The sequence below is a fragment of the Pistacia vera genome, unplaced genomic scaffold (assembly GCF_008641045.1).
Source record: "Pistacia vera cultivar Batoury unplaced genomic scaffold, PisVer_v2 Contig157, whole genome shotgun sequence".
Taxonomy (NCBI): Eukaryota; Viridiplantae; Streptophyta; class Magnoliopsida; order Sapindales; family Anacardiaceae; genus Pistacia; species Pistacia vera.
In genome coordinates this window covers 1-16,471 of record NW_022195652.1, presented here as the reverse complement: position 1 = coordinate 16,471, position 16,471 = coordinate 1, and the positions used below count along the sequence as shown (strand labels likewise).

Sequence of the window (16,471 nt, the reverse complement as noted above, 5' to 3'; positions counted from 1 at the left end):
TCTAGTGGAGTTATTGGTTTTGTTTTCATCTTCATCTTTACTTGAAACGCATTTACTACTTGTTTTGGAGTCTTTTAAAACTCAACATTTAAAATGCATCACGGAAGATGTTCCACCAGGAATTTTTGTTATTTTCACTCTTATTTCCAAAAAATAGATCCTTCGCTGATAGCTTTGGATGTGTTGCATGTATTTTTGACCTTACCCTTCTTTCTACTGACATTTCTGGTTGATTTTTATTACATCCTTTCTGGTTCTGTAGAAAAAGGTCAGCTTTGTATTTACTCGTTTCAGTTGCTTCCTTCCTTTAATGTTTTATGAAGTTTAAACTTGTTTTGATTGAACTAATTTGATTTAATTTGATAATAGTTCTGATATATTTTAACCTAAATCATATTTGTCTGTTGTGTTCTGATTATGCCATTAACATGTTACTTTGTGCAGAGTCAACCTAGAGAATGATTTTTCCTCGTGTTTACTGTGTTTTCTTGCTTCAATTTTGTTTTCTGCCTATTTTAGCCTCAGCAAGTTGGTTGATTCGTTACTGTAAACTTTTTATCTTGGGTTTCTCTTTTAGGGTGGAGTTGATCCTGCTAGTAGAAGCATGGAAAAGTCGGGAAGTGTGGACGATGTAATTGATGCCAAACCTTGGCAGATGAGCAAAACACTTGTGCTTGTTATACTTCAATTTCTGGAAAAAGAAAAATTCGAGGAGTCTGCTCACAAGTAAGTTTTGCTTCATTTCTCTGTTTTTTCGTCTTCGTTTCCACATGTCAAGTTGTTTTGGTGTAGGAAAGTTTTGGTTTTGAACTGGTGGTTGTGTGATTATGTTGGATTTAGATGTTTTGGGGGAATTATGGGATTTTGTGGGGTCTAAGTTTTGATTTTTGAAATTAGGGGAGGGGTAGGTTTGGTTTGGTTGAGAAATTTGGAGTTTTGGCGTTGTTAGACTGGTTTAAGCGGTGAAATGTGTGTTTGAAGTTTCATTTTGATTATGTTTTGTTAACAAAAAAATTGGATTATGTCGGGGTTTTTTTGTTTAACGGAATGTTTTATGCAAAAATTTAGTCATATTAAGTACATTGAAATTTGTGCAAATTTAGTCTTTTCATGATTTTTTATGTCCGTGAACACGTCCCGTCATCTGTAGATGCAAGTTAAGAGAATTGTTTGATAAGCTCAATTCTTGTGTTTATATATGAATTATGCTAGGGACTCAGGGGGACCTCCTTAGTCAAACAAAATTTTAGAAGTCAGCAAAATTTTCGTGGTGTTGGGTTTGGTTGAGTGGAGAGTGTTCTTTCATTAGCAAATATTACAAATTGGATGTTTTGGTTGAAAATTATTTAATTGGAATTCCATATTTAGTAAAGGATGTTACTTTCCATGTTTGGGTAGGCTTGAGCAAGAATCAGGGATTTATTTCAACATGAAGTATTTCGACGAGAAAGTTCAATCCGGAGAATGGGATGAAGCTGAGAAATACTTGTCAGGATTTACCAAAGTTGATGATAACCAATATTCTGTGAAGATTTTCTTTGAAATTAGGAAGCAGAAGTATCTTGAAGCACTTTATAGGTATACATAATTTGCATTTATCAGTGAAAGTTTTATAGTTTTGCCTTCAATTTTAGGGTATTAATTTTCTCTGCCTTAAATCATATTACAGGCAAGATAAGGCAAAGGCGGCTGAAATATTAGGGACTGATTTAGAAATGTTCTCAACATTTGATGAGGAACTGTATAAAGAAATCTCACAGTTTTTCAGTTTGAGGTAATTTTTTTTGGTTCTCAATTTCCTCTTAAATAATGAGCTATAAATTGAAAATTTGAATATGTTTACAATCAGTTTGCTCGCGTAAATGCAATAGTCATTATTCAAATTTTTGAGAAAATAGGAATCTTCACTCAATTAGAATTTAAGTAAAAAGCTTGGCTGAGTTGAAGAGTTCTTCCTTTCATTATTGAAGACCAACCTCTATTTACTGCAAGATTTTTATTTCTTTACTTCTCATACTGTTTTCTGTACCCATCAGAGCATCATTTTTTTTATGATTTCATGTGCTTTTCAGCGTTGTAGTATGGCATTGTTGGTTGTTGGACTTGTATTACTTGAGTTTATGACTCTTTGGTGTATCTAATTACATTTCATATGTTATCCTTCTCCAAATTCAATTCAGGGAAAATGAGCGGCTGACCAAGTATGGTGACACCAAGACAGCTCGTAGTATAATGTTGATAGAGCTCAAAAAACTGGTAGAAGCAAACCCACTTTTCCTTAATAAGCTTACCTTTCCTCCCTTGAAGTCATCAAGATTGTGGGCTGTGTTTAAGCATGGGTAAAGTGATGCAATACATGATAAAATACAATTGTGTTTTCTAATTTCTATCTAGTTTTGCCATAAATGATCCCTTTTTTTCTTTTTTCGGTCATTCATTATGCTTAACATAAAGCCTGCTTATGAAGTATACCTTTTTATTGTTCTGTTTGTTTCTTATAAGTGGAGCTGCATTTCCGTGTTTTTGCTGTATGTTTCTATGAAAAAGTTGGAGCCAAATACCCAGTATTTAATACATGAGTTGTTCTTTGATGCAGTTTGAAGTGGGAGCTCCAGTTCAGCAGGGACCCAAGGCTAGATCCTGACGTTAAGAAACTGTTCACTGACCATCCATGTATACCTCCTTTTGGTCCTCTTGCCCCTGCACCGCTCAATCATCCTGTTGCAGCAGTTGGAAAGCCAGCTTCTTATACGTCACTTGAAGCACACGGTGTATGATAATACTCCACATCCTTATCATTTAAGTAAATTTTAACCATATTGACTAATGCATATATTGTAATGTTGGGTTTCTGCCAATTCTGCTGTTTCAAGTGTTAATCCTGTCAATTGTAAAGTTAAATGGAGCTCTCCTGTCAGACCTTCTTCAGTCATTATATTTTGCTATATACATGTATACTTATGATTTGATTTTCTTACTCCTTTCAGAAAATTATTTGTCTGTTGTGTTCTGATTAGGCCAGGAACATGTTAGTTTGTGTAAAGTCTACCTAGGGAATGATTTTTCCTTGTGCTTTACTGTGTTTTATTGCTTCAATTTTGTTTCTGCCTTTTTTAGCTTCAGCAAGTTGGTTGATTCGTTACTGTAAACTTTTTATCTTGGGTTTCTCTCTTAGGGTGGAGTTGATCCTGCTAGTAAAAGCATGGAAAAGTCGGGAATTGTGGACGATGTAATTGATGCCAAACCTTGGCAGATGAGCAAAGCATTGGTGCTTCTTATACTTCAGTTTCTCGAAGAAGAGAAATTTGAGGAGTCTACTCACAAGTAAGCTTTGCTTCATTTCTCTGTTTGTTCGTCTTCATTTCCGCATGTCAAGTTGTTTTGGTGTAGGAAAGTTTTGGTTTTGAACTGGCGGTTGTGTGATTATGTTGGATTTAGGCGTTTTGGGGGAATTATGGATTTGGTGAGGTTTAAGTTTTGATTTTTGAAATTGGGGGAGTGGTAGGTTTGGTTTGGTTGAGAAATTTGGAGTTTTGGCTTTGTTAGAGTGGTTTAAGTGGTGAAATGTGTGTCTGAAGTTTCATTTTGATTTTGTTTTGTTAACAAAAAAATTGGATTATGTTGGTGTCTTTTTGTTTAACGGAAAGTTTTATGCAAAGGCAAAAATTTAGGGTGCATTTGGTTTAGTATTTTGGATAGGATTTTAGGGATAGTATTGGGTTATTGGATAGGATTTTGGTTATTGGATAGGGGTATTACGAGGTAAATTTTAAAAATTTGTGAAAAAGCCCTTAGGTTTACTAATTTAACTAAAGACCCTAACATATAAAATGACAAAAACACCCCAACCACCTGCAGTGTTAGATTCCGGCCACCACCGCCGAAATCTGACCTAAAAATTTCGTTACGGCACAGACCGGTCGGATCTGTGCCGTAACATGCCGTTATGGCCTTTTCCGGCCAGATCCATGGTGGATTTGGCCGGAAAAGGCCAGATCTACGGTCTGTTATGGCCGTCGACGGCCGAAAAAGGCCAAACGAGGGCCATCTTTGGCCGTTAGCGACGGCTAAAGATGTGGCCGTCGTTTTCGGTCAACGACGGCCATTTCTTTGGCCTTCGTTGACGGCCAGATCTGGCCTTTTCCGGCCAGATCCGTGGTGGATCTAGCCTGAAAAAGCCACAGCGGTGAACTTCCAGCCATTTCTGGTCGGAAGTTAGGCCGTTTGTACAGATTCCGGCTATCACCGACGGTGGTTGCCGGAATCTGACAAGTTGGGTGATGGGGGTGTTTTTGTTAATTTTTGAACTTTTTTTTCAGGGGGTATTTAGTGAAATTAATAACCTTATGGGGTTAAAATGTAATTAAAAAAAATAGGGTAATATTTGTAGAATAGTGTGCTAAACATTATTTGGAGAATAGGATCCAGAATAGGGATAAAAATATTAAACCAAGCATGTAGTTAGTCATATTAAGTACATTGAAATTTGTGCAAATTTGTCTTTTCATATTTTTTATGTCTGTGAACACATCCCAACATTTGTAGATAAAAGCTAAGAGAATCGTCTGATAAGCTCAATTCTTGTGTTTATATATGAATTATGCTAGGGACTCAGGGGAACCTCCTTAGTAAAACAGAATTTTAGAAGTTGGCGAAATCTGCGTAGCAATGGTTTTGGTTGGGTGGAGAGTGTTCTTTCCTTGGAAAATATTACAGTTGGATGTTTTGGTTGAAAATTGTTTAATTGGAATTTCATATTTAATAAAGGATTTTACATTCCATGTTTGGGCAGGCTTGAGCAAGAATCAGGGATTTATTTCAACATGAAGTACTTCGACGAGAAAGTTCAATCCGGAGAATGGGACGCAATTGAGAAATACTTGTCAGGATTTACCAAAGTTGATGATAACCAATATTCTATGAAGATTTTCTTTGAAATTAGGAAGCAGAAGTATCTTGAGGCACTTGATAGGTATATGTAATTTGCATTTATCTGTGAAATTTTTTTTATAGTTTTGTCTTTAATTTTGAAGTATTAATTTTTTCTGCCTTAAATCATATCACAGGCAAGACAAGGCAAAGGCTAAAATATTGGGGACTGATTTAGAAGTGTTCTCTACATTTAATGAGGAACTGTATAAAGAAGTTACACAGTTTTTCAGTTTGAGGTAATTTTTGTTGGTTCTAAATTTCCTCTTAAATAATGAGCTATAAATTGAAAGTTTGAATATGTTTATGATCAGTTTGCCCGAGTAAATGCAATAGTCATTATTCAAATTTTTGAGAAAATAGGAATCTTCACTCAATTAGAATTTATGTAAAAAGCTTGGCTGAGTTGAAGAGTTCTTCCTTTCATTATTGAAGACCAATCTCCATTTACTGCAAGATTTTTATTTCTTTACATTTCATACTGTTCTGTGTACCCATCAGAGCATCATTTTTTTTTAATGATTTCTTGCGCTTGCAAGTGTTGTAGTATGGCATTGTTGGTTGTTCGACTTGTATTACTTGAGTTTATGACCCTTTGGCGTAGCGAATTACATTTCTTATGTTATCCTTCTCCAAATTCAACTCAGGGAAAATGAGCGGCTGCCCAAGCATGGTGACACGAAGACAGCTCGTAGCATAATGTTGATAGAGCTCAAAAAACTGATCGAGGCAAACCCACTTTTCCTCAATAAGCTTACCTTTCCTTCCATGAAGTCATCAAGATTGTGGGCTCTGATTAAGCATGGGTAAAGTGATGGAATACATGATAAAATACAATTATTTGTTTTCTAATTTCTATCTAGTTTTGCCATTAATGATCCCTTTTTTTCTTTTTTCATTCATTCATTATGCTTATCATGAAGCCTGCTTATGAAGTATGCCTTTTTCTTGTTCTGTTTGTTTCTTATAAAGTGGAGCTGCGTTTCTGTGTTTTTGCTGTATTTTTCTATGAAAAAGTTGGAGCCAAATACCCAGTATTTAATACATGAGGTTTTCTTTGATGCAGTTTGAAGTGGGAGCTCCGGTTCGGCAAGAACCCAAGGCTAAACCCTGACGTTAAGAAACTGTTTACTGACCATCTATATACAACTCCATTTGGTCCTCTTGCACCTACACCTCTCATTCATCCTGTTGCAGCAGTTGCAAAGCCAGCTTCTTATACGTCACTTGGAGCGCACGATGTATGATAATACTTCACATCCTTATCATTTAAGTAAATTTTAACCATATTGGCTAATGCCTTTTTTGTAAAGCTGGGTTTCTGCCAATTCTGCTGTTTCAAGTGTTAGTCCTATCAATTGTAAAGTTGTAAAGTTAAATGGAGCTCTCCTGTCAGACCTTCTCCAGTCATCGTATTTTGCTATATACTTGTTTACTTATGATTTGATTTTCTTACTCCTTTCACAAAATTATTTGTCTGTTGTGTTCTTATCAGGCCAGAAACATATTAGTTTGTGTAAAGTCTACCTAGGGAATGATTTTTCCTTGTGCTTTACTGTGTTTTCTAGCTTCAATTTTTTTTTTTTCTGCCTATTTTAGCCTCAGAAAGTTGGTCGATTCGTTACTGTAAACTTTTTTTCTTGGGTTTCTCTTTTAGGGTGGAGTTGATCCTGCTAGTAGAAGCATGGAAAAGTCAGGAAGTGTGGATGATGTAATTGATGCCAAACCTTGGCAGATGAGCAAAACACTTGTGCTTGTTATACTTCAATTTCTGGAAGAAGAGAAATTCGAGGAGTCTGCTCACAAGTAAGTTTTGCTTCATTTCTCTGTTTTTTCGTCTTCGTTTCCACATGTCAAGTTGTTTTGGTGTAGGAAAGTTTTGGTTTTGAACTGGTGGTTGTGTGATTATGTTGGATTTAGGTGTTTTGGGGGAATTATGGGATTTTGTGGGGTCTAAGTTTTGATTTTTGAAATTAGGGGAGGGGTAGGTTTGGTTTGGTTGAGAAATTTGGAGTTTTGGCGTTGTTAGACTGGTTTAAGCGGTGAAATGTGTGTTTGAAGTTTCATTTTGATTATGTTTTGTTAACAAAAAAATTGGATTATGTCGGGGTTTTTTTGTTTAACGGAATGTTTTATGCAAAAATTTAGTCGTATTAAGTACATTGAAATTTGTGCAAATTTAGTCTTTTCATGATTTTTTATGTCCGTGAACACGTCCCATCATCTGTAGATGCAAGTTAAGAGAATTGTTTGATAAGCTCAATTCTTGTGTTTATATATGAATTATGCTAGGGACTCAGGGGGACCTCCTTAGTCAAACAAAATTTTAGAAGTCAGCAAAATTTTCGTGGTGTTGGGTTTGGTTGAGTGGAGAGTGTTCTTTCATTAGCAAATATTACAAATTGGATGTTTTGGTTGAAAATTATTTAATTGGAATTCCATATTTAGTAAAGGATGTTACTTTCCATGTTTGGGTAGGCTTGAGCAAGAATCAGGGATTTATTTCAACATGAAGTATTTCGACGAGAAAGTTCAATCCGGAGAATGGGATGAAGCTGAGAAATACTTGTCAGGATTTACCAAAGTTGATGATAACCAATATTCTGTGAAGATTTTCTTTGAAATTAGGAAGCAGAAGTATCTTGAAGCACTTTATAGGTATACATAATTTGCATTTATCAGTGAAAGTTTTATAGTTTTGCCTTCAATTTTAGGGTATTAATTTTCTCTGCCTTAAATCATATTACAGGCAAGATAAGGCAAAGGCGGCTGAAATATTAGGGACTGATTTAGAAATGTTCTCAACATTTGATGAGGAACTGTATAAAGAAATCTCACAGTTTTTCAGTTTGAGGTAATTTTTGTTGATTCTCAATTTCCTCTTAAATAATGAGCTATAAATTGAAAATTTGAATATGTTTACGATCAGTTTGCTCGAGTAAATGCAATAGTCATTATTCAAATTTTTGAGAAAATAGGAATCTTCACTCAATTAGAATTTAAGTAAAAAGCTTGGCTGAGTTGAAGAGTTCTTCCTTTCATTATTGAAGACCAACTTCTATTTACTGCAAGATTTTTATTTCTTTACTTTTCATACTGTTTTCTGTACCCATCAGAGCATCATTTTTTTTATGATTTCATGTGCTTTCAAGTGTTGTAGTATGGCATTGTTGGTTGTTGGACTTGTATTACTTGAATTTATGACTCTTTGGTGTATCTAATTACATTTCATATGTTATCCTTCTCCAAATTCAATTCAGGGAAAATGAGCAGCTGCCCAAGTATGGTGACACCAAGACAGCTCGTAGTATAACGTTGATAGAGCTCAAAAAACTGATAGAAGCAAACCCACTTTTCCTCAATAAGCTTACCTTTCCTCCCTTGAAGTCATCAAGATTGTGGGCTCTGTTTAAGCATGGGTAAAGCGATTCAATCCATGATAAAATACAACTGTGTTTTCTAATTTCTAATCTAGTTTTGCCATTAATGATCCCCTTCTTTTTTTTCTTTTTTGGGTCATTCATTATGCTTAACATAAAGCCTGCTTATGAAGTATACCTTTTTATTGTTCTGTTTGTTTCTTATAAGTGGAGCTGCGTTTCCGTGTTTTTGCTGTATGTTTCAATGAAAATGTTGGAGCCAAATACCCAGTATTTAATACATGAGTTGTTCTTTGATGCAGTTTGAAGTGGGAGCTCCAGTTCAGCAAGGACCCAAGGCTAGATCCTGACGTTAAGAAACTGTTCACAGACCATCCATGTATACCTCCTTTTGGTCCTCTTGCCCCTGCACCGCTCAATCATCCTGTTGCAGCAGTTGGAAAGCCAGCTTCTTATACGTCACTTGAAGCACACGGTGTATGATAATACTCCACATCCTTATCATTTAAGCAAATTTTAACCATATTGACTAATGCATATTTTGTAATGTTGGGTTTCTGCCAATTCTGCTGTTTTGAGTGTTAATCCTGTCAATTGTAAAGTTGTAAAGTTAAATGGAGCTCTCCTGTCATACCTTCTCCAGTCATTGTATTTTGCTATATACTTGTGTACTTATGATTTGATTTTCTTACTCCTTTCAGAAAATTATTTGTCTGTTGTGTTCTGATTAGGCTAGGAACATGTTAGTTTGTGTAAAGTCTATCTAGGGAATGATTTTTCCTTGTGCTTTACTGTGTTTTATTGCTTCAATTTTGTTTTTGCCTATTTTAGCTTCAGCAAGTTGGTCAATTCCTTGCTTTTTATCTTGGGTTTCTCTTTTAGGATGGAGTTGATCCTGCTAGTAAAAGCATGGAAAAGTCGGGAAGTGTGGACGATGTAATTGATGCCAAACCTTGGCAGATGAGCAAAGCATTGGTGCTTCTTATACTCCAGTTTCTCGAAGAAGAGAAATTCGAGAAGTCTGCTCACAAGTAAGCTTTGCTTCATTTCTCTGTTTGTTCGTCTTCATTTCCACATGTCAAGTTGTTTTGGTGTAGGAAAGTTTTGGTTTTGAACTGGCGGTTGTGTGATTATGTTGGATTTAGGCGTTTTGGGGGAATTATGGGATTTTGTGAGGTTTAAGTTTTGATTTTTGAAATTGGTGGAGGGGTAGGTTTGGTTTGGTTGAGAAATTTGGAGTTTTGGCTTTGTTAGAGTGGTTTAAGTGGTGAAATGTGTGTCTGAAGTTTCCTTTTGATTTTGTTTTGCTAACAAAAAAATTGGACTATGTTGGTGTCTTTTTGCTTATCGGAAAGTTTTATGCAAAGGCAAAAATTTAGTTGTATTAAATACATTGAAATTTGTGCAAATTTAGTCCTTTCATGATTTTTTATGTCCGTGAACACGTCCCAACGTCTGTAGATACAAGTTAAGAGAATCGTCTGATAAGCTCAATTCTTCTGTTTATGTATGAATTATGCTAGGGACTCGGGGGAACCTCCTTAGTCAAATAGAATTTTACAAGTTGGCAAAATCTGCGTAGCAATGGTTTTGGTTGGTTGGAGAGTGTTCTTTCCTTAGCAAATATTTCAATTGGATGTTTTGGTTGAAAACTGTTTAATTGGAATTTCATATTTAATAAAGGATGTTACATTCCATGTTTGGGTAGGCTTGAGCAAGAATCAGGGATTTATTTCAACATGAAGTACTTCGACGAGAAAGTTCAATCCGGAGAATGGGATGTATTTGAGAAATACTTGTCAGGATTTACCAAAGTTGATGATAACCAATATTCTATGAAGATTTTCTTTGAAATTAGGAAGCAGAAGTATCTTGAGGCACTTGATAGGTATATGTAATTTGCATTTATCTGTGAAATTTTTTTTATAGTTTTGTCTTTAATTTTGAAGTATTAATTTTTTCTGCCTTAAATCATATCACAGGCAGGACAAGGCAAAGGCTAAAATATTAGGGACTGATTTAGAAGTGTTCTCTACATTTAATGAGGAACTGTATAAAGAAGTTACACAGTTTTTCAGTTTGAGGTAATTTTTGGTGGTTCTAAATTTCCTCTTAAATAATGAGCTATAAATTGAAAGTTTGAATATGTTTATGATCAGTTTGCCCGAGTAAATGCAATAGTCATTATTCAAATTTTTGAGAAAATAGGAATCTTAACTCAATTAGAATTTATGTAAAAAGCTTGGCTGAGTTGAAGAGTTCTTCCTTTTATTATTGAAGACCAACCTCCATTTACTGCAAGATTTTTATTTCTTTACTTTTCATACTGTTCTGTATACCCATCAGAGCATCACTTTTTTTTTATGATTTCATGTGCTTGCAAGTGTTGTAGTATGGCATATTTGGTTGTTCGACTTGTATTTCTTTAGTTTATGACTCTTGGTGTATCTAATTACATTTCTTATGTTATCCTTCTCCAAATTCAATTCAGGGAAAATGAGCGGCTGCCCAAGTATGGTGACACCAAGACAGCTCGTATTATAATGTTGATAGCGCTAAAAAAACTGATAGAAGCAAACCCACTTTTCCTCAATAAGCTTACCTTTCCTTCCATGAAGTCATCAAGATTGTGGGCTCTGATTAAGCATGGGTAAAGTGATGCAATACATGATAAAATACAATTATGTGTTTTCTAATTTCTATCTAGTTTTGCCATAAATGATCCCTTTTTGTCTTTTTTCATTTATTCATTATGCTTATCATGAAGCCTGCTTATGAAGTATACCTTTTTATTGTTCTGTTTGTTTCTTATAAAGTGGAGCTGCGTTTCTGTGTTTTTGCTGTATGTTTCTATGAAAGGTTGGGGCCAAATACCCAAGTGTTTAATACATGAGTTGTTCTTTGATGCAGTTTGAAGTGGGAGCTCCGGTTCGGCAAGAACCCAAGGCCAAACCCTGACGTTAAGAAACTGTTTATTGACCATTTATATACAACTCCATTTGGTCCTCTTGCACCTACACCTCTGATTCTTCCTGTTGCAGCAGTTGCAAAGCCAGCCAATGAATCTACCCAATGAAGCTGCTGCGGCCAGTTGTTAAATTTGAGGACCTAAATTTAGTTTTAGGAGAACATGATATAGGGCACAATTATGTTCTTCTTTGTATGGGATATTCTTATTTTTCCTCTTATAAAACCTTTTTAGAAATTATTTTTCAGGTATAATATAATACTGATTACTAACACTTTGATCACCACATAAACTGAGATTCAAGGTAGAATAGAATCACTAATATTTCTTGTTAGCAATAGCTGAAACACATGTTTGGGTTCTTTCTTTCAGCCAAAATGACACCTTCAAGTTTCACCGTGTTTTCTTCTCTCATCAATATGAACACATCGACTAATTCTTCCCATCCCAACCCTAATTTTTCTGTAATTCTAGGGCCAGCACATAATAAAATAACTTCTTACTAAATTTTATTCTTAACCAACAACATCTCGGAAATCAAAGCTTTATGATTTTATTAAGAAAATGCTCAATTCCATTTGAGCTTCACAAAGGCTGATAATGTTTTCTAGTTTACATGGAAGAGGGAGGTTACTTATCTTTTATTTACATGAACTGCATAGATCCAAATCCTCAAATGGGGCATCTATCCTGGGCTGACGCTTTTGTCCTTACAGCTGATCCTGTAAGTATGTTGAGTGAGGCTTCTAGTAGTGGGCATGTTTGATATATGATGATAAGGCAACCTCCTAATAATTTAAGGTCAGATTATTCTTTCTGAATTGAAATTCATATGTGATATCTTTTCTCTTTTATCCTATAGGTAGCCGATATATGTTGTTTGACCATTCACTGGTAAAGGAGTAATGCTAGATCTATAACACAGTCTTACAATCCCTGACATAGCAGCTTGCAATTAGACATGTGAGACTTATAACAAGCAGACGTGACCTATTTACGAGTTGTCACTTCAAGGTTTGTGAGATTGGATGGTAGACTTAGTATTACTATTTCACATTTGGGTAGTTGTTATGGGTGATGGTATATCACCTTGTGTAATGATTCTCACTCTTTTCTGTTCTGCTCAACTATAATTGCAAAATTATGTGTCAAGTATAACAAAGTGATTGCTTAGTGAATTCTATAATATATCATTTAGAATCAGTTCCAATAGTTTAGTTGCTTTCACTTGATCCCACCCTCAATTTAATTTAATTGATGTGTGGTTTGATTTTACAGATATATGAGAAGCTGAGTGCGGATGGATTGACGCTTCTATTGGTTAGTGAGCTCTATAAAAATTAATGTGGTGCTTTGTGCTAATCCGACATTTGGGCAGTGCTCCATCAAGATTTTACCGAAAGTTGAATTTAGTTAACTGTCGAACAGGTGTTCCTAATTACTTAGACCTACACAAGCCTTTTTTTCTTTTTACTTGTATAACCACTCCTTTGTTGTTAAAGAAAAGTAAAATTTTTGAATATAATATGACTAGAGTAACCACTCATGTATTTTCGTGACGGGCCCGGGCTGGGACTATGCCTTTATCATGGATCGGATTTGGGCCTGGCCCAGGAGATATCCGGTTCTAATCCGGTCTATTATCCTCTCTATCCTGTAAAATAGTGATATAGCCCAAAATCCCTCTTGAAAATATGTGACAATTCCATATTGGGCTATGCTCTGGGCCGTAGGGTAATATCAAACTGAGCCACAACCAGAATGGGTTGGAGAGGCGACGCATGACCTATAATTACTTTTGACATAAGAAAAAGATGCCTTTGTTTTTCATTAAATAAATGTTTTGAGTGAAAAAAATAAAAAATTAAATTACCCACTTTATTTTTTTAAGTTTCTTACTAGCATATTTAGTATTTTATATCTTTTTATATGCAAACGTCCACGCCCACATGACAAGGTGATCCTATCAACTGAAATCTTCGTTCTCCTCAGGTTTATTTCAAGTAGACAAAAATTAAATGAAGTTAAATTCAATTAAATTCATAATTTCAAAAGGAAATTAAAGCTTATAAGAATTATCAAATCACTTAATATTCCTCAGGAATTGATTTTTAGATCTTATATCCTTCTAACCTAAAACAAATATAATTGTTGTTTGATATTCGTTCGAAGAGTTCTTTATTAGTTTCTTTCTTCTTTTATTTATTTATTTATTTTCTAATTTTGTATTTTGAAAACTATTATCAATTATATTGCTTAAATGGAAAACTTATAGTATAACCAGAAAATTACTAAAATTTAAATCAAATGAGATTGTATTTAATTTCCTGAAGACACAACATACCATTAATTTCTCTTAACCAAGTTAAGAGTAGTCTAGCTAAGTTTTTAGAATAGTAGAAGAAAATTTATGTCCTACCCAAATAGTAAATAAATAATACGTAATTGTATTATATCATGGAAATTAGAAGAAATAATATGAAACTTTTTGTCTAATCACTTAGAAATTCCAAAGCTATGATATAGTCATATAAAGATGCATATCATAAGTTTTACATTTTAGGCTTACAAGTTTCACGTTATAAGTTTTGTGGTAGTTTCTAACTAACACTAACTTTACCTACTTCCAAATTCCAAAACGGTGATCTAAATTGTTAGATCGTTCATATGGCAACCACCTATATAATAAACTAAGAAAGTTTCACATCATATTTATATGAGTTAGCTATGCTTTCATTCTTAAAGTTGAGAGTTGTACTTACTTTTAGCATTATAGAATATAAACAGTTTAGTCTAGTTAGATGACTCAGATGTGACTTTTCAATAAAATGTCTATAATATATTTGTTTTCTTATTCTAATGTTATTGGAAATTATCGCAATTATAAATACAAAAAATTATCAAAGCAAAAACCAAAATGAGTAATGTAAAAATTTTAAAATATCCAATTTTTTACTTTTTTTAATACATATATTTTATTCATTTTTAATAATATGTAAATAAGATAAATTTTTATTTAAAAGTCTTATTTTATTATACTAAAATTTTCATATCCCAAACCTTAAGGAAGAAGATGTAAATAACCCTATTTTTGCTACCACTAACTATGTGAATCTGGATCCGGATCCCACGAATGTGATGGGTCCACCCACCCAGAAGAAGGAGATTTGAATTACAACTGGAGAAAGACTTGACAGGGAGAAGCTGAATCTGATTGACCCAAACGAAAAATCAAGGCTCAATTGGGTCCCTGTAGGCTGTCACTGCCTCATCATGTTTGTAGGTAGCAATGGACCATCTTGATCTTGACATTTCCATGAGCTCCATATTTCTATTCAATAACGTTTGTTTTCAGACAAAATTACTGCACCCACATAACAAGTTCGTAGAATTTTTCATTGACTTTGTGAGGAATCTCTGCGGGGATCATTCCCCGTTTGGAATCAACCAAACATTATAAACAAAACAAGTTCCAAGACCATTTTACTCATTATAAACAATACAGATAATCCATATACTAAATGATTTTATTGAATATCTAGATCTTTTTACTCATTAGTAAACTCCAATTTTAAAGATTCTGAATATCACTCTTGTGAATTGAAAAATCTCATAGTAATGTATAATTGAGCAACAAGATAGAAAAATGAAATAATACTAAATCAAGCAACCGAGTAATATGAAAAATCTTGTCAGTGAATTGCAAAGCACCAATCTAATACTATAAACATATTTGCTAAACTCTTATCTTTCACCCTCACCATTTCCTAAACTCTCAGTGAATTGAATGTTCATTGAATAACTATCAGGGGAAGTTAAAACACATCCCTCAGTTGTGTACTTACAAAAGGCTGCTCGAATTCAACATCAAAATTTAGAAATTAATCAAAACCTACAGACAATTGCTAAGAACCTAACAATATCCCTCAGTTCAGACCAAGTAAAGCTGCCATGTCATCAGAGTTCCAGCCGGCCATCTCCTCCACAGTGGCCATAACTGCTAAGTCATTATAGTTCCACAGACCGATTTTCAGGTTTCTATAAACCATTAACGATGTATCCTTCACCTCAGTGGAAGTGTGTTTTACTAAGGTTCCAACATTGAATCCTAGCTGCAAAGAAGTATTAAACAAGGGTTTTTCATAATTTTGTAAGGGAGTGTTCGATTTTTTTAAGAGATTCTGCAACAAATACCTTAAACAAACCATAATCTTCCACAGTACTCACGGACTTGCCATCCAAGCGCCCAAGATTCTCAATTAACCTGTTTTCTTCGGCAATTACCTCTGAAGATATTTGTCGTTCTACATTTCCTCTGTTTTCCAAGTTAGCTGTAATTTCCTTTACCTCATCCGGAGCTAGCAAATTTGAAGTTGCCATTTCTGTTAGTGAATGTAAAAACACAGAAAGTGAGAATGAGGAGAACCCTAAAACAACTTTTTTGTTTTATTTTGAACTAAATTTTTAAAAATTTGGGCGTCGGCGTGAGAGGTTTTAATTTCCTATTTTCTCAAGAAATTAATACTTAATATTCAACCATAAATCAAGCTGAAATCATAAATCAAGCTGAAATAATCCAATAAGGAATTAATTTCTTATTTTCTCAAGAAATTAATACCTAATATTCTACAACAAATCAAGCTAAAACCAACTTATTGTCAGATCATTAAATCCAATTCACTAACTCTTAGAAAAAGAAGCGAAAACCACATACGAAATTATATATCTACAACGATGCATGAAAAATCGAAAATAATAAAGAGAAAGCAAAGTAGATCAGATGAAAAATAACAGTTGGATAAATGACAATAACAGAGAAGAAAGTGACCTGGTAATGATTGGTGAAGATCGAAGGCGATGAAATTAGAGTTTTCCCAAACTCCTCTGATCTATTCCACGGAGGAACGATTGTATTGTGTTTGAAAAAAACAGCCAAAGTGAGCTCGCAAAAGGTGAGTGGAGTTATTTATAAATTTTTTTGTGTTTACGGATTTGCCCTTTGACCCGAGTTAGCCGGTTCAGGATGAGCCCAATATTGGTCTGCGACAAATAGATGTTTTCCCAAATGATAGATCACCTTTCGAGAAACATCGAACACAATACAGAGCTCACTTTTTACTCGTGCCATGTCGAAGCACACTCGCGATCAAGCTCTGGTAATCAGCTAATCATCTTGTTAATTTTTCTAAAGTCA

The 16,471-nt window shown here is 34.5% G+C and overlaps 2 protein-coding genes across 2 annotated transcripts; both read left to right on the top strand.

Moving 5' to 3' along the window:
- Positions 1–604: 604 nt before the first annotated feature.
- On the top strand, positions 605–8,792 carry LOC116124833. Its single transcript, XM_031410595.1, has 10 exons — positions 605–726; positions 4,793–4,972; positions 5,067–5,168; positions 5,577–5,735; positions 5,996–6,170; positions 6,587–6,735; positions 7,408–7,587; positions 7,679–7,783; positions 8,190–8,348; positions 8,612–8,792. The coding sequence occupies exons 1-10, from the start codon at positions 605–607 to the stop codon at positions 8,790–8,792; spliced, it is 1,512 nt and encodes a 503-aa protein (XP_031266455.1).
- Positions 8,793–10,132: 1,340 nt separating this feature from the next.
- LOC116124804 (topless-related protein 3-like) lies at positions 10,133–11,490 on the top strand. Its single transcript, XM_031410544.1, has 4 exons — positions 10,133–10,197; positions 10,292–10,393; positions 10,801–10,959; positions 11,220–11,490. Exons 1-4 carry the CDS (start codon positions 10,145–10,147, stop codon positions 11,383–11,385), a joined length of 480 nt encoding a protein of 159 aa, XP_031266404.1. The 5' UTR covers positions 10,133–10,144; the 3' UTR covers positions 11,386–11,490.
- Positions 11,491–16,471: the final 4,981 nt, after the last annotated feature.